The 20,978-nt window shown below is 37.0% G+C and overlaps 1 protein-coding gene across 1 annotated transcript; it reads left to right on the plus strand.

The window, feature by feature from the left end:
- Positions 1 to 1,610: 1,610 nt before the first annotated feature.
- On the plus strand, positions 1,611 to 20,590 carry LOC100890476. Its single transcript, XM_003730711.3, has 5 exons — positions 1,611 to 1,992; positions 14,989 to 16,270; positions 16,879 to 16,947; positions 17,607 to 17,696; positions 18,135 to 20,590. Exons 2-5 carry the CDS (start codon positions 15,035 to 15,037, stop codon positions 18,186 to 18,188), a joined length of 1,449 nt encoding a protein of 482 aa, XP_003730759.2. The 5' UTR covers positions 1,611 to 1,992; positions 14,989 to 15,034; the 3' UTR covers positions 18,189 to 20,590.
- The last annotated feature ends 388 nt before the right edge of the window (positions 20,591 to 20,978 follow it).

Genomic DNA, 20,978 nt, shown 5'->3' on the forward strand with positions numbered 1-20,978 from the left:
ATTTGCTCATGTTCTTATGATGCCCTCGTAGTTAGATGTACAATGGTCTAATCAAGACCTTTACTGTTGGCACTATATGGAATGATCTTAGAAGTGGAAGGGGCAGGAGTGACCAGGGGTACAGCGGGGCTAAATGAGAGAAGTACACAACAGCATGAAGGGTGACTGGGTGGGGTGTGGAGGGGGGGGGGGGGGCTGTTGGCTCAGTCAGTAGAGCGTCCGCCTCACAACCGGGAGGTCGTAGGTTCGAACCCCGGCCGCGTCATACCAAAAGACGTTAAAAGACGGGAGTTGTTGCTACCTTGTTTGGCCTTCAACAATAAGGGATAGAGCAACGTCGATCTGGCGCTGCTCAGTGGCTGCCGGGCTCACGATCAATTGGGCAAAAAGATTTTCCATTTTCGGTTTAACTTAATACAATTTGGAGGGAACTTTAAAATATTATTATTATTATTATTATTATTATTATCATCATCATCAGCGCCAATTTCTTGTGAGTGACATTCTCGTACTCCCTAAAATTTGAGATACCCCTTGCTTCGTCAGTAGAATCAAGAAGATGTTGACTGTGTTGTCATGGTAACGCAGTGGGTATATTAAAGAGAAGAGAGTCTTTCATGAAGGTATTATTCTGCTGCTCTTGTTGTTGTTGCTGTTTTGCGGCACTTATCATTACATTCATATATTTACACTCTGTTTAAGCTTATATTCATAGTCGTACGAGGCGGTGGATATAGGTGCAATGCGGGCCATCTCTCATCAAGTTTGGCAACAACCACTATTTGGGCATTCGCCATCTCACATTCAGGCAGTTTGTTCTTCACATTTTAATTAAATGACATGATAATATAACTACCGTTTCATTTCTGTCCTTATAATGCATTTAGCAGATTTTAATAGTAATTACATACAAATATACATGTAGCCTATTAATGTACTCCAATAGTGCTTCTATGTGTACTATAAAACACCTGGGAATCTGAAAACACCTATACTTCGTCCATTTTATTTGCCAAGCAATCGACACCACTTTAGCTACTTTGCGCAGTTAATCAAACGAGTAAACAAGATGATTACAATAAGAACTATCGAGGGATCATCAAAGAATCTGAAGACGAGGGTAATTCCTCTAGACGGTGATACCGCCCTCGGCTGTCTGGGAATGGCCATTCTTGTCTTCGTCCAACTATTATACTTTTTTGTTTGGCGTGCCCTTAGATACAGGAGACATTCAATAGCGTACTGGAGAATAAACGCATTATCCCACTCAACGCCCGCGGTAGTTTATATAGGGACCTTCATGTACGGCCGCCGTAGAGACAATCCTTTCTTTGCAACAAGGATATCAATAGACTAGTCGATAATGTCCTGTGGGGGTAGCAAAGTCATCAGCGAAAGATAAATAACTTTTTGTTTGAGAATGCGCAGATTGCTATACATTTCTTCTCTTTTAATATCTTGACTAATTTTTCAGTTGAAGCAAGAATTAGTTGTAATTCGAAAACAGAGTAAGAAAGCAAATATATGTGAGAAATACTCTTCAATGTGAATTTGAACACAAGGATTGGACCCCTTCGAATGAATGGAACGGTCAGACAAATCATCTGTAAGTCCATTCGCGAGTATGTGCCATCCCCTTCCCTCCAACATCAAAAGAATCCTTTCTAATGGAAAAGTATTAAGCCCCTCTTCACGTCCTCCTTCGCCTATAGTTATAAACACTCGACCAAGATTTACGTTAGAAAGGAAACCTATAATCACAAACGGCGTTCAAAACGCGACCATGTTGTACTTTTCTGCTTCTTTTCATGAGAGTATATTCCAAATTTGAAGCGTTGGAAACATCGAAAAGAGTGGTGTTTTAGATGACTTTTTGTAGCAGACGAGAGGATATATTTGCATCGAGAAGCGATAAACTTCTACCGCATGTTTACACAGTAAACAAGTAAAGTAAACGACCGACGTTGTTTCAACTGAAGCGCACCTCAAAAGGTAAGTTTTTACCCTTACTTTCTTGTACAATTATTGTGCACAGTTGACATAATTGTTTTCATACATCTTTTCAGGAAATGATTGGCACAATATTCTGGAAAGTATTTATATATTCTCAGAATATGACGCTATGACTCTTTTAGATTGATTAATAAAGCTCTGAGTCTGAGTAAATATAAAGTTTATTGTATATTGCACTATTTTGCTATTTAAGTCCAATGTTTCAAATTGTATTTTAAATATGTTATGTTATACAGGGCTCTCTTGCATAGCACTTTTTATTTACTAAAGAGACTACCCTTTATAAAGAACACAGAACCGTTACTGTCACAATCATATCATTTATAACAAGAGGTGAGAAAAGTAATTTAAACTTAACGGGAACAATACTATAGTGTATCACGCAAAACCGAGTTTTACTCACATGCAAACAGTTTCACGCTAACAAAATGACATCTTCTATTTCATTTTCTGTAAAATGTTTACGATGAAATCAATCTAAAAATTTGATGCTACACTGTATATGTGACTTTTTCATATCGTAACATGTTGTTTGCATAAAGTCGTAAGTTCTTTTAAAAATAGATAATATCTTAAAATTTAATTTACAAAACGGTCGTGAAAAAACAAATATGAAGGAATCGGCAGTTTCATTTCGACAACCCTATTGTGGATGGGGTTGTCGGGCAAGGCAAAAATTCTGACTGCCACAACAGCAACAAAAACCATGATGACACAAATTTGTTAAGCAAATGAATGAAGACAAAAAAAAATATTGAATAAATAATTAGATATATATATGAATGAAAAATAAATTGATTAATTAATCTCTTTATTAATCTATTTATCTATTTATGTATATGTGTTTATTTATTAATTATTCAATTGATTGATTGCTACATGGCAAATCCATAAAAGTGGGGACAAAGATTTGCTTCCACGGCTAGAAAATTACTCCTTTTTGATATATTGTAAATATAGCCCCCCCCCCTAACTATCTGGTTTGCCAGGGACTATTGTTTATGATTAATGACATTTATTAGAATATATGTAAGATTAAATAAATTTAATGTTAAACCGTAAATATTTTTTTGTAAAAGATACAGGAATGGTTAACATCTCACATTTTCAATTTGTAGACGTGTTAATGAGATTAACGACAATTTGTAAAAGCGCTCAGAGATAATATTTCTTGTTATCTTTTGACTTCTGGGAGCCTGTAGAATATTCATTTGAACAATTGAATAAACAACAAATGTGAATGTGAATAGTAGAACTGGTTAATCACTATAAGCGTTAAAAGAATGTATTCAGGCAAGACGCGCTTGCGATGTCCTTCTCTTACGGGAAGAAGAAGAAGGAGAAGGAGAGGGAGAAGAAAAAGACAAAGGAGGAGGAGGAGGAAAAGAGGAAAGGTAGAAGAAGAAGAAGGAGAAGGAGGAGGGGAGGAGGAGGAGGAGGAGAAGAGGAAAGGAAGAACAAGAAGAAATTAACTCAAAAGAGGTTTTGGGAAAAAAAAAGATATTTGACGTAATCAATCCTGTATCTTTTACAAGATTAGATTTTTTGTTTTTGTTTCCTTTTTCAACCAAACTATATATCCATACAAAAGTTATGCTCCTGATGATATATCCTTTTGCAAAAAAATGATTCCAAGCGGGTAATACCACTCCCTTCTATTAACAACCAGCGTGACACAATAAAAACAAATCTAATACAAGCTTTCGGTTGCACTAGCAACTCAGGAAATAACTTACTCAGCGTTGAGTAAAGATTTTCTCAATGCCAATGAGAAAAATCGAAAATTCCTTTTTACGGAAAGGAAGCCCACCAGCATGTTAAACTGCGTGTATCTAATTAGAAGTTATTATTTGCGGTCAAAGTACTTTTTCTTCAATCTTCTGCAACCAATCTACTGTTAATCAACAATTTAATGAACTAAATCTACTGATCAATATTTTGTCCGTCAATCAATTAACATCTTATACATCTTTATTACCCACCAATGTATTAATTATAAGAAGCACGGCATTAATTGTCTTAAAGATAATAAATAAATGGGCTGTAGGCCCTGGCTATTGTTGTTGTTATTTAAAATAATGTTGTAATGTATTTGTGTGGAGCATCCATTTTTTAAATAAAATTGTTATACTATTTTATATTACGTAGTTCTGTTTTAAATTTGTTTTGTTTTGTATTAAATGTGATGTTATTTTATGTACCTGTATAATGTAGTGCTTCCTTGAAAAGCAGGCCATTAATTTGTTGGGGGGCTTGAATAGAACTACCCCACTAAAATAAAACTTAATAAATAAATTAATATATTTAAGAACTCCTATCCGTGCAGTTATATCGTTCAGTCTGTTTGGAGCCAAAAGGACGTTGACTCATAGAGTTAATTCACTTTCTACTCTTGATATTATTATAATCCTCAAATAACTTCACGCAACTGGTGTACTATGAATATTAAATCAATGAGGGCAATCAATATCGGCACAAATTAGTTACCTTCCGTAAATCACCGTGTAATCTATTCCAAAGAAATTAGCAATATGCCTTTAATTATTCAATTATCAAGCGATCATTAAATCGTGATCGCAGCTAATGCAACAATATTGAATACGGTATGAATAAACATCGAATGTTACGTAAAAATTTAATGCGATCGCAAAGCCTATTTAGAAAAAAAGTTAATTTCAGAGTGTATGTGTAAAGATTGGATATTTACAGACGTGTATCAATCAGATATGATTATTTACGTCTGTTGGCCGACCGTACGTCACATTCCGAAAGACGTATCATCCTTTTGCGTCATCTTTTAAAGAAAAAAAAACTCTAAAGGCTTCAACAATAGGCCCTTGATTGTTCGATTGCAGCTCATTAATGTAATCAATTATCTAAATATAATCAGAGGTTATGTAATCGTAATTAACAGAATAATAATAATATTTAAAAAAAGTGGGGTGACTGACCCTATGTCGTCGTGCAAATCTAAAAGTCCCTACTATTTCAAGTGAGACGTCAAGGTCGTCACCATGTAATCCGTATGTACAGTGTATTGAATGCTTATTAGACGCCGAGGGGATTATTTTGATTATAGGCGGATTACAACTTGTCTCCTACGTCGTACTTGAACTAGAAACACAATCTCAAGTACTCAAATCCAACCTAAGCCAATTTCAATTGCCTTTGTACGTCATCTACCTTAATGTGGGATCATTACAATGTCAATTGCGTATTACGTAATCAGAACAGGATTTCTGTTGGATATACAATAGGGTATTGAAATTGCCCTTGAGTTGATTTCTCTGGGCTGCGTCTCACGAAACCGTCATAAGTACAAGTTCAGCGACATCCCATTGAAATGCGTGTATTAAGTTTAAGACACGTTTCAATAGGATGTCGCTGAACTTGTACTGTGACGGTTTCGTGAAACGCAGCCCAGGACTCCGAGGCTGGTCTTTGCTTTTTGTGTTGGGAGAAGTTTATGAGACTTGCTATTTGTGCTATGGCGAACGTGTCAATCGAATCTGATTGTTGGAATTCATTTCTACTTATTTATTATTCAAATGAAAACTAAGTTGGTTGAAATACAATCAGCAAGATAATGTTGTACAGTATGCTATGACAAAAAAAAAAGGGGGGGGGGGTAGGAATTTCTCTCTTTTATGGGTTGGGGTTGTATTTGTTCCCGGTATTGGTTATAGCGCCCTTAGCTGGCGAGAATTTTGTTTAGAAGAAAAAAAATAATTCTTTACTTTGTTTTATGCTTGTTGTTTGTTGGATGGTTTTGTATTTGTGGTGTCATTTGTATTATTTGTAAAACTACCGTATGGTATGAATACTCCACAGTGAGAGGAAAAATCCGAAGACCGTGGTATAATACACAATATATGTGGTGTGGTTATTTTACCTGACTGTATGACGCTTAGAGACGGTATTTCGTATTTAATAAGCGCTGTGTAAATCGAGATTTATCACTGTTATTAATGAAAATATGTACATATATATATCTCAGATCCGCAAGAAGTAGGCTATATGATGTTTAAATATTAACATAATGTGCGCGCATCGTTTGCGTCCATTGGTAGTTGTCCGGGCCGGTAGTCCCGGTACAGGTTGCCATCGAATCATGATAGATTAGCATGCAGGGTTTAATACCCGCATTGCACTTTAAGACTCTCCTGCCAACAATCTAGTTTTTCCCAATTGTCAAGTAAAAATCGATATTGAATGCTAATAGATTCCAGTGGAAAGCATGAAACGAAATTAGAGAATACTTTTGACATCCCTCAGCTCACTCCCTATCCCATCATGAACTCTTCAAATGCCAGTGAAAGAAGCAAGAACAAGAACTGTTATTGATTTTCGCTGAATATACGTCTATCCTCCACACATTTACCACGCATAGATACGGGTATGGATTTTTGTGGGCGAGAGTGCATTACAAAAACATTTTGTGAGATCGAATATAGGGTGTTGAAAGCGTGTATAAAATACTAGATGAAATAGGAATTGTTAAAATGTGCTTTTTATCTAAAGAAGGAAAAGAGTTGCAATTGATTTGTGATTAATGTACGTCACTCTACATGAGTAGCACGCTATGGATTTTGTTGTGATGCAATCGGCTTACTTATTAATGTTTGCTCATGACAATGAAATGTGTATAGATTGTTGCGCCCACGTCATGTATGTGGCCAGCGCTTAGAAAAAGAAATAGCAGTATAGGTAATTAGTAGTCCTTGACGCTTCAACTATATATTTTTTTCGTTTGATTTGTTTTAATTTAGAGGATTGTAATTTGCTTCCATGTAGTTTATACCGGTGATACCCCAGAATTATACCACCAATCCGACTCCACACTAGGCCGGTTTTCAACAGCTCGAGATTGCCGAATATCCCGATATTTTAACTATCCCGAGCGCAAATTATCCAGGTAATTTGCATCTTCATCACCCCGAAGTTGCAATTATCGGGATATTTGGTCGAGATAATCATCCCAAGATATCTTGGACTAGTTTGCAAAATATCGCGTTATTTGTCCGGTGCGTTTTCACCAGCCCGAATACTCGCACTATTCGCGAACGCTGAGCAAAACATCTCGAGCTCGAGTTTCAAGTTTCGAGGTCAAGTCTCGAGCTGATTAAAACGCGATTGGAAGATTCGGGATTATTTTCCAAATCAGAAATAGCGGGCTAATTTGCAATCTCGAGCTTATGGAAACAGGCCTACCGTCCGAGGGAAATTTAGCCGTTCGTGGTGATCTCATTACGTCTTCGGTCTCGTGTCGGCCACGGCCTTGTTGGCGCGACTGGGATATAAAGAGCAAGAATGCATATGAAGAAATACAAGGAAATAGTTGGGTACACCGACAAAAGAACGAAAAACCACTTACCGGGCAACTCTATAATTATGACAAAACGCCCAGATCGGAAATTTGACTGAACACCAACAATTCAAAGAACAAGATTAATTGCCAGACGGAAAAGCCCAAGGCATGGTGTTAGATGAGTAATAGAGTGTTCCGAGCATGTTGTTAACATAATACCAACGGAAAAACATGTAATGGAAAAAACCTTGGATGACATGGAATCTAAGAAGAAGTAACAAAAACAAAACTATTTTGTCAACAAGTGACGGAAGAATATGTATGTATATATAGTAGTTATGTAGTTGTCATAGCGTTGAGTGTAGGTAATGCTCGGCTTGGAGATAAATAAACAAATTGGTAAATGAAAAAGAAACAACAGGTTTGTTGCTTTGGAGGGGGTTGAGGGGGTAGTTCGATTTTATAAAGGGGCACTACTAGAAGGGTTTGTTTTCCTGCATTCTATAGCGTTCTATAGAGTTAATATGTATTACCCTTTTATCTTATGTTGTTTTACACATAGTTTGATTTTTAAGTTCCCAATTGTGTGCCTTTTTTCAATTTTGCTTTCATTATAATCTCTCTTTCTCCTTATTTCTCTTTTGTTATGTTTTGAGTGAGATTATTTTTTTCTTTATTTGAAAGTTCTTGAGCTTTTGCTGGAAACTATTTCATAGTAAAATATGTTTACCCATGTCAGCTTCGATTAAATAAAAAAAAAATGAAAATAAACATAGAGAAAATTATGAAGTAACAAGAGAGAAAAATGACAATCGGTGATTATTGACCGTCGATCTCGGTCTCTGCGTGTACATGAGTGAGAATTTACTTTCTTGAGAAGTTAAGATTAGGGATTACTTTGTTTGGGAGTGGGAAATTCAAGCTCAGAAGTTTGAGGAATCCTCTCCCATACTGATTCATTTAAACTACTACTTTAGGCTAGATTCCACTCTTATTTTGAGGAAGATTGCACTCCATAACGGATCGACGTGCCCTATTAAATATGTCTCCTAAATGAGTGGATGACCCAACGAACTCAAACTTGGATTTCGATGGGATGACCATGCCTGGAGACATAATTAAGGGATTAATTGTAGCCTATGGTATGCTATTAAGCGTGTCCGCTTGACCAACGGACCAACGGACCAACCCCTCCCCTTCTAAATCCTAAAGCCCCACATGGATTCAACAATACTGAAAATAGATCGAACCTACATATAATAATTCAAGGATTTTACTTTGCAATCAGGCGTATCCGCGTGATCAATAAACCAAGCCCTCCCCATCCAGATCGCAAAGCCCCACCACGAATTCAACAATAATGGAAATAGATCGAACCACTAATGATAATTCAAGGATTTTACTTCCCCCCACCCTTCCCCGAGGCGGTTCGCAACCAAAGAATCCGTATGATATTAAGCCCTCTTACATGTCCTAATTTATTTATAGTATTCCTTAAAGGCTTTAAATGCCTCTTTTTTAGGCTTTTACATCTTCCAACTTATTCCCTTTTTCCTCAGGGGATTTAGATGCAAATCGAAGATAGATCGAGGTGGAGAAGGTGGTCAGAAAAATTAAAACGGGCATTGAAGAAGATGCGTAAGTTTAAGAATAAGTAATGTAATATAATATAAAGAAGGAGGAAGGAAAAAAGAAAATGAAGAAGGAGGAAGGAAAAAGGAGGAAATAAAGGAGGAGGAGAAGGAAAAGAAGGAGACGAAGTAGAAGAAAAAGAAAAAGAAGAAGAAAGAAGAAAAGGAGGAGGAGGAGACAAAAACATCAACAACAAAAAAGAGGAGGAAGAGGAACAAGAAGGAGAAGAAGATGATGAAAAAATACGAGAAGAAAAAGAAGATGAGGTGACTAAAGACTAAAAGAGTAATAATGATAAATACAAAGAGAAGGAAAGTGCCTGCAGGGTGGAATTGATTTTAAGCAAATAGTGACACATTCGATACGACTAAGCTTGTAAGTCCTTTGATGATTTGGGTCTACATGATTTCCGTGCACGAATGTGGATTTTTAATCCTACACAAATAGCTCGAACCGAGGCCAGAGAGAAGACTTAACAAGTCCCTTAATATACCTGTACTTTTGAAGATGGTTACAATTGGAATAATCATCGTTCTTGGCACGTTGAGCAAATAGCCCCTGGGCATTCTTTAGTGCCACAATATGGATGGCATTTTCTACTGCTCAATAATCTTGGTTCCAGATAATCCAAGTCAGATAAGGGTTTAATTAAGATTTAAATACTAAGGGAGCAAGGAACCCCTGTCATTTCATGTTGCCTACCCACCACACCCCAAACACACGCCACCGCACATCCCACCTCACCCACCTCGACCGTACCCCACCGGCACCTCGATCGAATCAAGCCCTGCTCCCTTGTAGAACATAAAGCTAAGAAAGCTCCTCAATCCCACTCATACCAAAAAAAAACCCTCGGTGAATAGTGTGCATCATAGTGGCATATTGGCATTTAGTATCATTTATTCATCGCTTATAACTCCCCCCCCCCCCCTGATTTAACCAAAGCTATACTTAAAAATAAACCATGTAGCGTCGCCAAGCAATTACTCATCTTGCTTTAACGAAATATTTTCATGCGCCTGCCGCGCTTTTTTGTTGACATTAATGTTGAAGAGAAAAAGCTGAACCACCATCACCAAGTCAGGTTGGTTAATGTGGCAAACCTCATTAACTAGATGTACTTCTACGTCTGTATTTTGAAGGGCTTTCTTCTACTGCAGTGTAGTCCTTAAGTATAGATCGACGTTCGATCAAAGAAATGGAATCAATAGCGATTGTTACGTAACAGAGCTTTAAAGACGGGTGCGATCGACATATTAGGGGGTTTTCGTTTGTCACGTCGACATAGTCGACGTCTAATATGTGACGTCATTTCCGCGATCTGCGCATGCGTCGGGTCGTCTGGCGTCGTCAGGCCACATTTGCGAACCCGTTCATCGATGATTTGAGGTTCGTCAGAAAACTAGTGACCCGTCGTCAGAATGACGTCATCTTGCTACATCGCAGCGTAAATCAGAAAGTAAAAACAGAAAGAGAAAGTAATAGAATGATTAAGAAAACAAAGAATAACATAAGAAAAGGTAATAGAAGGAAGAAACAAAGAATAACATAAGAAAAGATGATAGAAGGAAAAAACAAAGGCTAACATAAGGAAAGACAGAAAGAGAAGGTGAAAGAAGGGAAAAAACAAAGAATAACATAAGGAAAGACTGAAGAGAAAGTGTAAGAAGGAAAAAAACAAAGAATAACATAAGGAAAGACAGAAAGAGAAGGTGAAAGAAGGAAAAAAAACAAAGAATAACATAAGGAAAGACAGAAAGAGAAGTGAAAGAAGGAAAAAAACAAAGAATAACATAAGGAAAGACAGAAAGAGAAGGTGAAAGAAGGAAAAAAACAAAGAATAACATAAGGAAAGACAGAAAGAGAAGGTGAAAGAAGGGAAAAAACAAAGAATAACATAAGGAAAGACTGAAGAGAAAGTGTAAGAAGGAAAAAAACAAAGAATAAAATAAGGAAAGACAGAAAGAGAAGGTGAAAGAAGGAAAAAAAAACAAAGAATAACATAAGGAAAGACAGAAAGAGAAGGTGAAAGAAGGGAAAACAAAGAATAACATAAGAAAAGACAGAAGGAGAAAGTGAAGGAAGGAAAAAACAAAAATAACATAAGGAAAGACAGAAAGAGAAGTGAAAGAAGGAAAAAAAAACAAAGAATAACATAAGGAAAGACAGAAAGAGAAGGTGAAAGAAGGGAAAACAAAGAATAACATGAGAAAAGACAGAAAGAGAAAGTGAAGGAAGGAAAAAACAAAGAATAACATAAGGAAAGACAGAAAGAGAAGTGATAGAATGATAAAAACAAAGAATAACATAAGAGAAGATGATTGAAGGAAAAAACAAAGGCTAACATAAGGAAAGACAGAAAGAGAAGGTGAAAGAAGGAAAAAAACAAAGAATAACATAAGGAAAGACAGAAAGAGAAGGTGAAAGAAGGAAAAAAAACAAAGAATAACATAAGGAAAGACAGAAAGAGAAGGTGAAAGAAGGGAAAACAAAGAATAACATAAGAAAAGACAGAAAGAGAAAGTGAAGGAAGGAAAAAACAAAGAATAACATAAGGAAAGACAGAAAGAGAAGGTGAAAGAAGGAAAAAAAACAAAGAATAACATAAGGAAAGACAGAAAGAGAAGGTGAAAGAAGGGAAAACAAAGAATAACATAAGAAAAGACAGAAAGAGAAAGTGAAGGAAGGAAAAAACAAAGAATAACATAAGGAAAGACAGAAAGAGAAGGTGAAAGAAGGAAAAAAACAAAGAATAACATAAGGAAAGACAGAAAGAGAAGGTGAAAGAAGGAAAAAAACAAAGAATAACATAAGGAAAGACAGAAAGAGAAGGTGAAAGAAGGGAAAAAACAAAGAATAACATAAGGAAAGACAGAAAGAGAAGGTGAAAGAAGGAAAAAACAAAGAATAACATAAGGAAAGACAGAAAGAGAAGGTGAAAGAAGGAAAAAACAAAGAACAACATAAGGAAAGACTGAAGAGAAAGTGAAAGAAGGATAAAACAAAGAATAACATAAGGAAAGACAGAAAGAGAAGGTGAAAGAAGGAAAAAAACAAAGGATAACATAAGGAAAGACAGAAAGAGAAAGTGAAAGAAGGGAAAAAACAAAGAATAACATAAGGAAAGACAGAAAGAGAAGGTGAAAGAAGGAAAAAACAAAGAATAACATAAGGAAATACAAAAAGAGAAAGTGATAGAATGATAAAAACAAAGAATAACTTAAGAGAAGATCATAGAAGGAAGAAACAAAGAATAATATGAGGAAAGATAGAAAGAAAAATGATAGAATGATAACAACAACAATAACATTAGGAAAGACAGAAATAGAAAATGATAAAGAATAGACAATGGAAAGATAGAAGAGAAGATGGAAGAAGGAAAAACAAAGAATATCATAAGAAAAATAGAGAGAGTATAATAGAATAATAAACGAAGAACAAAATAAGAAGTGAAAGAAGGAGAAAGTGAATAAGCGCGTGCGGGGCCATTACGTCATCGTGTAGAGAACGTGTGTCGACTTAAAACAAAAAGGGTTATAAGGTAGTGAACAGGACGGGTGTCTGACGTCAATTCGCATCGTTAGAGGACGTGAACGCCGTCCTCATCCACACAAACGAAAATCCCCTATTGTCTTTGGATTACATCTTCGTGCATTGTGTTGAAGGTTTAATGTAAGAGCAATCAACGAGGAAATGAAATAAGTTCTTTGTATGGATGTCGACTTAATGATGTTGCCTGGGAGGATGTAAAGTGTAACGACGCAGTTTGACCCGAAGTAAGACATGTAGTGTACAATTAGAAGATGGAAAACTTACAGACCACTTAAAATTGATGGATGTGCTTCATGAATATCTCGTTTGCACTCTTGATAAGAGTACTTTCATCTGAGTACCGAAGTGCTAGCGTCATTTTCTCTCCTCGTCGTCCAGGTTACTGGTTCTAAACAACAGAGCCTGCGCATGAGGTTTATCGCAAAATGGCTCGAGCTATGGGCTTGAGCAGGGCATGGGGTTGGCCTGGCATGACCACCGCACCAATGTTTTGCACAAATTGTTTGGAACCAGCAACCTTGACAACTTGGCCAGTATGACGTCACAATGACGTCACACTTCGGCACTCTGTACAATGTATCATCGGTGCATTAATGAGTAATGATTACAAAAATTGCATGAACACCATTCGTCTCGATAGGTTTTACAAATGACCTTCATCTGCTATTGCGCAAATAGTTGCCAAGCCCGTTTGAAATATACAGTAAAAGTTGTTTTGGAGACAACCAGACACATGAAATAGAACTAAGACAAATTAAAAGTACTATGTCCCATTTGCAGGCCAAAAAATGAAAAGGTTAAATTCCAACGGCATTTGAAAGATAATACTAATTTAGAACTTTCCTAAAAAAATATGGCTTGAAAATGTCTTCAAGTGGGAAAATAACGACTATTAGTTGTCAAATCGACTTAGGAGCTATAGAGCCAATAAGTAATAGTCTTGATATTCAGACCATTGTACCAAATGGTCATACGTTTTATGCTGCGCAAAGATTCAATCAGTATAATTTGGACCATCACAAGAAGTGGGTTATTGATGAAGACAAATGCTCATGTACCCTTTACAGCTCACTTTATGTATGTTATTACCAAAGAAGAAAAAAAGCCAGTCAGTCACTCTATAGTGTCTGACAGTGAAGTCTAGCAAGCAAACGGGTTTCCTTGCATAATTTGAATATTAGGACACTGCTAATGTTTAAAATTCACAGATAGGACATACTTGAAATATTCATAATTCCTGCAAAGTTCTACAGAATTTGAGATTGGCTGCAAAAGGGACATAGTACCTTTATACCCGTTATTTATAATTTTTCCAAAGAATTTTTTTATTCAATCATTCTTGAGCAAGAACAAAACAATAGATTGGAACAAAATACAATTTGTGACATATTTGGGTAAAACAAACATTGTTACTTCAGTTTCACATGTCTCCATTTATCAAGTAATACAACAAATTTATTGCGTTTAATACTGATAAAAAGAACCCGCTCAACTTCATAACAACGTCTAAGCATCTTCTTAAAATAATTCAAAGATAGCCGTTCCCTTTTGTATTTCGCAGAGAGTATATAGTGTTTTGTCTATAAAATGACAAAATTAAAGATAGATTGCGTACCATCTGGAAAACCAAACAAATATTTAAAAGCGCTTCGTTTTAGAATAGAGCTTTGGAAGTCTTGAATGAATTGATGAGTAACAGGGCATTCCCAAAACAAGTGTAAAATACTTTCAACAGAGGATAAGCAAAATGTACATAAATTATGATTATCTATAATTATGCCCATAATGTGAAGATATTTGCCGACACCTAGTATTCAATGTAAAATTCTTGACTGAAAATAACGACATTTCGTGGAAACGCAACATTTTAAAGAAATAGTGTAACGTTTCTTCCAGTCTTGAACAGGTTCAGTTAAGATTGTAGCCCATTTTGTACCCGTTTTAATAGGTTGTCGGCTATATTGTACTCACGACGGGAACGCTGCCCGGGTGGATGTTTTGTGTTGAGACAAAAATCTTCTTGTAGAACATAAAACATAACTTCAGGGGAGAGCGTTCATTCCCATACTGTAAGAGTACTGCAGACTCTACTACCGCAAAGATTTCAAATTGCCTTCCAAGTTTATCCGAGCAGATCTTACTATCGAATCCTTTTTATTTAAGCGCTGAAGACACACTCTTCACGTTAAAGCTAAATTTTAGCCGAATGTGTACTCTTTGAAAACATGATTGCCCTTATAATAATATAATCAAGTATTCAAATTAATGTTACAAGAATCCTTTCATACCATATCAAACCCAGGTCATCATTGTGTGTTTATTATAAGTTTTGGTAAATAATTGTTTAGTCAGAATATGGTGCGCTTAGAGACACCAGTATTAAGCGCCTTATAAATAATGTGTATTATTATTATTATTATTATTATTATTATTATTATTATTGCTTACATGTACTCATTTTATTGTTATTTTTGTCTTTTCAGGCTTATTTGGTGTTTGTCTTTCTGAGCGACTGAAGCACTGATCACAATGTCGCGCAGCAGTGTATCACCACTGGTTGAAGACGGCACCGAAAACGAGGTGGGCAACGCATGGACCAATGGCACAGCGCCCTCTATGACCCACGAAGGTTTCGAATTACCGCCCTTAAAAACATCCAATGGAACACCACTCCATGGAACCCCGCTCGCGAAGCGACAGACGACAGAGACGACGAAAAGGCCATTGGAAATGACGGTGTCAATGGAAATTGAAGAGAATGAAAAGGGCCTGAGCTCTCTAGACTACATGAAAGACATCGACATGGAGTTCTACGCTCTCCTAGGACCACTCATTAAATGCATGGCGTTCTTTGGTCTTTGGCACGGATATGTTGTTGATCCTCTACATAATCCCCCACCAAAGACTAGGTTCAAGAAGATCTTTAACCAGAAGAACTATTGCATCCTGGCTCAGATTTTGCTGTGGTTCAACACTCTCCGGTACGCTCCAGCTTTCTTCATCGGATCTTACCGTGATCCAATCAAGATCGTCCCTAAGGTCATCTTCTCCATCTTCACCCTGCAGTGCGCCCTCAACTCCTCCGTCTTCTTCTACTGTTTGTCCAAAAAGAATAAAGTATCCATATTCTTTCATCACTTCGAGTCGGCCATTCAGAGCAACCCTGTGACGGCTGTGGATAAGAAGTGGCTGAAAAGAGCCAGCTGGGCGTGTACCATCGTCGCCATCATCTTCGTCGTCATTCACTGCCTCAACCAGGCTGCCAACGCCTATCTCCCCATCGAGACCTTCCGCAACAACAGCCTCGTCTTCATCGCACCCATGTACTACAGCTCCCCGCTCCACGTCCTCTTCGGAATCATCTTCCTCTTCAACTTCGCCGCCTGGATCTTCCCTCTTCTCTTCTTCGTTCTCATCTGCATCATCCTCTCCAGGCAATTCGTCAAACTCGATCTGCGAATCGAGAAGTCCTTGCGCAAAGCCCGAATCGACGGGTGCTTCCCGAAAGATTTCGAAGTTCTCCGAAGACAGCACGAAGCGCTGTGTACGGCGTTAGACACATCCAACGACGGTCTGTTTACCTATGTCAACCTGGTGACCTACGCGACTATGGCTCCACTGGCGGTGTTCTTGTTGTACCGAATCATCACTTCGCCCTCTTACGAGCTGGGATTGTCAGGGTGGTTCTTTTACTGGACGTGGATGATTAACATCTTCATCAACGTCATCATCGTGTCTTGGATCGCAGCTATTTCAAGTACAAAGGTAAAGACTTTTCTCTTTTCAAACGAAGTCTTTGTTCAATTTTTCTCAAAGCAGAAAACAGTAGAATGATGGATACATACGTTTGACAAAGAAAGGTGCAATGACAAACAAGATTCCATTATTTTGGGAAGCTGGACGTACCTCCATCTATCACGAAATAAAATAAACCAATGTTGTTGCGCATAGATCGTGTGTTCAACTTCATAGTGATATGAAGGTAAAGACTTGATGAATCCTACTACAAATGGTTCTTACTAACAATATGCCCTCGCATCCTTCCCAGTAATTTTATAGTAAAATGGAACATTGCCTCAACTAATACAATTGTTGCAAAGACAATTTCAGTTAACGTTACGCTTGGCAACTACCAATGACGCCTTGGATTGGGCTGTTCTTGCATGTAGCTCTGAAACAAGAATTATACCATAGTAGGAAAGCCAATATAAGTAGATAGATATGAATAATTAGAAATTTTATGAAATATTTTTGACGATAGGCGCCTTTTTATCCTCTCTCTCTTTCTTTCTCTTTCCCTCTCCCCCTCTATCTTCTTCCCTCTCCTTGTTTAACGATTTAACTCTACCTCCTCATCTCTTTCATCTTGACAGGCACATGATCCCAGAGAAAGACTCTTCTTGGTCAATCTATGGAACATCACGAACGAGGAAATCATGCAGGTAAGAACATTTCCTCGTCTTCTAGAAAAATAAAGAAGGTTAACAAACCAGTCACCTTTACCTTTGTTTCAAACTTCTTGCATTTTCCTTTCCCCCCAAATAACAACTTTATTCGTTGATTGATTGATTAATTTATTCTATAATACGCATATAAAATGATTACAATATTTCTAACATCCATTTTATGTTTCCTTTCAAACGCTAGGGAATCCCCAGTACCTACAGTCCCTTACGTCACTCCAGGCAAGTGTTCATTGCTTGAACCAGGGCCCTGTTCCATAAAACTGGATATCAATAACAAGTTACAATAACTGTTATAAGCTACTAAAATCTTGGAAAATGATTGGCCAAGAGCAAACTTGACAGAGAAATTTAGCCCAGGTCCGTTCCAGAATCTGTGTGCGATCGACAACACCTTTAGAATTTCACAACGTTCTTACTTTTTGACATAGGATTTTCCTTAAAATTTCACCGATCTTTTTCTCTCATTTGCTTATTGCTTGTTATTACCCCCCCCCCCCCCCCCCCCAAAAAAAAAAATAAAAATAAAAATAAAAAAAAAATAGCTGCAGTTCCCCCTTTTTGACCTAAGTCATTTTTCGAATGTTTCTTTCAGATGAATGTATTCCTGAAATATTTTAAATGTTTTTTTTCTTCAGATGAATGTATTCCTGAACAGAGTGAGCGGTGATCCCATAGGATACACGATATTCGACTTGGTTACCATTACAAAACCGTTCATCTTAACGGTAAGTACAAATCAAATTACGAAGAAAGTTATGTATTATTGCAGTACAAGGGATCGTGACGATTAGGAGAGGGAATATCAAACAGAGAAATACAGGCCTACCTTGAAATATCAAGAAACAGTGTATTTGTGTGTTTGTACGAGACAGTGGGATAAAGAGAAAGAGAAAGAGAGAGAGAGACACACACACACACACACACACACACACACACAGATAGTCTGGGGTGGGGTAGTGTACGAAATAGATGGGGGAAAAACGGATTCGAATTAAGCAAAAGGGTGCAAAGAAAAACGGGGGAAATTAAAACAAGATCTAAAATAAGGAGACTCTTGTGACAGAGAAAAATTGAAGAAAAAAAAGATACGCTAAATTCTGATGAGAAAGGATAACAAAATATATATTTTAAAAAAATCTCTTTTCCTCTGTTCTTCTTCTTAGATTGGCGGTCTCCTTCTCACCTTCTACGCCATCATCTCCGAGTTCAATGGATGAAGATCTACTCCACCCCATCACTATGGTTACTCATTAAACTAACTAAACTAAACTAAATAAATGAAAACCGATGTCAAAGGACTTTCGAGAAATCCCCAAAGGCAACTTCGAAACTCTATTGTACGTTCCATTGTAATCATTATCGGTTTACATAATACGTTCCTGCAATGTTCGCACGTTTAATATTTTGTAATGGACAATTACTTTAGGTTGATTTTTTGAAAACCTTTGCGATTGCGTGACATGTAGGAGTGGAAATCCACCCTTTTAAGAGAAATCCATGTTCAGTACTGTAAGTTCCACTCTCAAATGATTAACCCAAAACCACTACTTGGAGTAGTTTTCTCTGCTTTTAAGAGTGGATTTCACTCATTTGAGCGTGGATTAGCACTCTAAACTGAAAGGATCCCTGTTATAAATTTTCACTCCTTCCACTCCTGTAGATTCGGAGAGTACAACATACCATCAACTGATGCCAAAGGTGTTTCAGCAATTCCACATTTCTGCCAAAAAATACTCGGGTGACAAAATCCACTTGATGCTGCATTAATTGATGAAGAACGAATCTTTAGTTGGTGGAAGATCGTAACAATGGTGATAAGTTATCACCATGGTTACAATCTTCCACCAGCTGATTCTATACAAGGGTAGGCATTCCTTTATCAACTGAACAATTCAACCGTACCCCCTTGAACATCTGTGTGTTCAAATATCTACTTGCTGCAATAATTATTTGATGAAGAGGGATCCCATCCCATCAACATAGTTAATTTCTACCATCAACTGACTCCAAGCAAGGGTACTTAATCAATTCTACTTTCCCGCCAAAAAAATATGTGTGTGAGACCAAATTCGTACGTTGTTGTGATATAGTGTGTATGAACCAACCAATGACATACAAGTAGGCCTACTATTATTTCCTGAATTTGGTGAATGGAAATTGGGAAAATGTGGAACCAATATTAGGAGGTGTGTGTGTAATTGGGTTTTTACAGACGTGTATATCAATCATATATGATTATTTACGTCTGGGGTCCGACCTTTAACGTCACCATCCGAAAGACGTGACTCAGTTTCGAACCTACGTCTTCGGCTGAATCAGTTTGTAACTTCCACTATTAGCTGGATTACAGGCGCACGCCACAACGCCTCTCCGTCTGAGAGCCCAACTATTAGGTAGGAATATTGCATAATTTATACTCGAGGAAGAAGTGTTCCAACTTGATATCTACTGAAGACAAATTCAGCTAGTCTGCTAGAATAGACCGTAATTTTAATTTTGTTTTAAATGTCGCTGCTCAGTGTGCTGTTTACACGTAACTGCCTTGTCAGCTATTTAGGGCTATGTGTAGACATTAGTCTTCAGCCCGAAAATCTCTGACTCTGTTCATTGTGTGATGCGTTGTAACTGACAATGATTTTTGGCTGCCATGCTTGATCTGACCTGCAGAACTCGCTGTTCATTATACCTGCATGGAAACTATATGCACCTCCCTCTTTGTCGATCTTATGTCCAATCACCAATTTTTTTTCTTAAACAAAATAAAAATCCATTTTGTCATCATTGGTATTTGAGATGTTTTAGATGCAATATTTGTATATAGATGTGAATGTCTGCCCAGAGAGTATTACATTTTGGCGATCGTTGTATAACTTGTATTGTCATGGTTGTAACTGTAACATAAGGTTAAGTGTCTGTTATTGTAACGTCATTGAAACGAGTCTCACGACTACTTTAACATAGAAAGTTTTTTTTTTGTATATTTAAAATGATTGTTATTTGTTAAAGCCACCATGAGGATGATAATGATTAATTTCTTTATCATCTTTATCATATTATATTTAAATATAATCATGCAGCAGCATCAGCAGCATCAGCATTGTTTTTGAAATATTTTTTTTCATTAAAAATTATCCTTCGGCTTGCCTTCTGTTTTATCTATAAATATTTTGAACTTATAATTATATTGTCTATGAGTGTGTCTTATATTTATCCTTTTAGCGTTGTCATTGTATAAAATATATTCGACTGAGTCGGCTATTTGTAAATAGACTGTCTGAAGTCAGAAGGGCGTTCACTCATCATACTATAACAAAGAGTTAACGCCCTTCTAGCTATGAGCAGGATAATCGAAAGGCTGTAGCAAACAAATGCCAAATAATGTTTTAGGCCGTAAAGCACGGCACATCGGCCCTAATTGTAAATACTAGCATTTCCTTGATATAACATGTTTATTATGTTAAATCTGATACTGTGATAGATACTACTTTTTGTAATCACACTTCACAAGGGGAACATTCTGCAAAATGGAAAATTGGTTCTAAATGTGGTTTAACTAGTTGTTCTATGGACAGATATTACCTCTTCAATTAAAGATAAACTTGAGTTCTGTTTAACAAAACAAATGAATTCTCACAGAATCAAACGAAACTTACACTGAATGTTCAAGATGACAAATAAATGTCATGTGCCATACAATTTTGGAAGAAAATGTATACTGACTGAGTAATGAGCATATACAGATAAGGAAATCAAGGTAAGCTAGCCCCGACATCATTTGTGAAGTCCCATATACATCTTTCTGTGTACAGTGCTTGTTACTTTACCAAGACTGGGCCAAATTTATTATGATTTGGATGACTCCAGAACCTTGCAAAACTACATGCTACATGACCAACTTTTTCTGATCCATTCCACACCTTTTCTTTCGCAATGCAATCGCATTACCAGAACTCACCTTTATCTTTAATTGTCGTTATCATAGCTAGGTGTAGTAGAGTAGTGTTAGT

The sequence above is a fragment of the Strongylocentrotus purpuratus genome, unplaced genomic scaffold (genome assembly GCF_000002235.5).
Source record: "Strongylocentrotus purpuratus isolate Spur 01 unplaced genomic scaffold, Spur_5.0 spur5_scaffold_1, whole genome shotgun sequence".
NCBI lineage: Eukaryota > Metazoa > Echinodermata > Echinoidea > Camarodonta > Strongylocentrotidae > Strongylocentrotus > Strongylocentrotus purpuratus.

Bases quoted from the DNA above. Each gene is read 5' to 3' on its own strand.
- LOC100890476 (XM_003730711.3), top strand. From the start codon at position 15,035: ATGTCGCGCAGCAGTGTATCACCACTGGTTGAAGACGGCACCGAAAAC. The intron at 16,271-16,878 runs GTAAAGACTTTT...TCATCTTGACAG, and splicing joins CAGCTATTTCAAGTACAAAG to GCACATGATCCCAGAGAAAG. The intron at 16,948-17,606 runs GTAAGAACATTT...TTTTTTCTTCAG, and splicing joins CGAACGAGGAAATCATGCAG to ATGAATGTATTCCTGAACAG.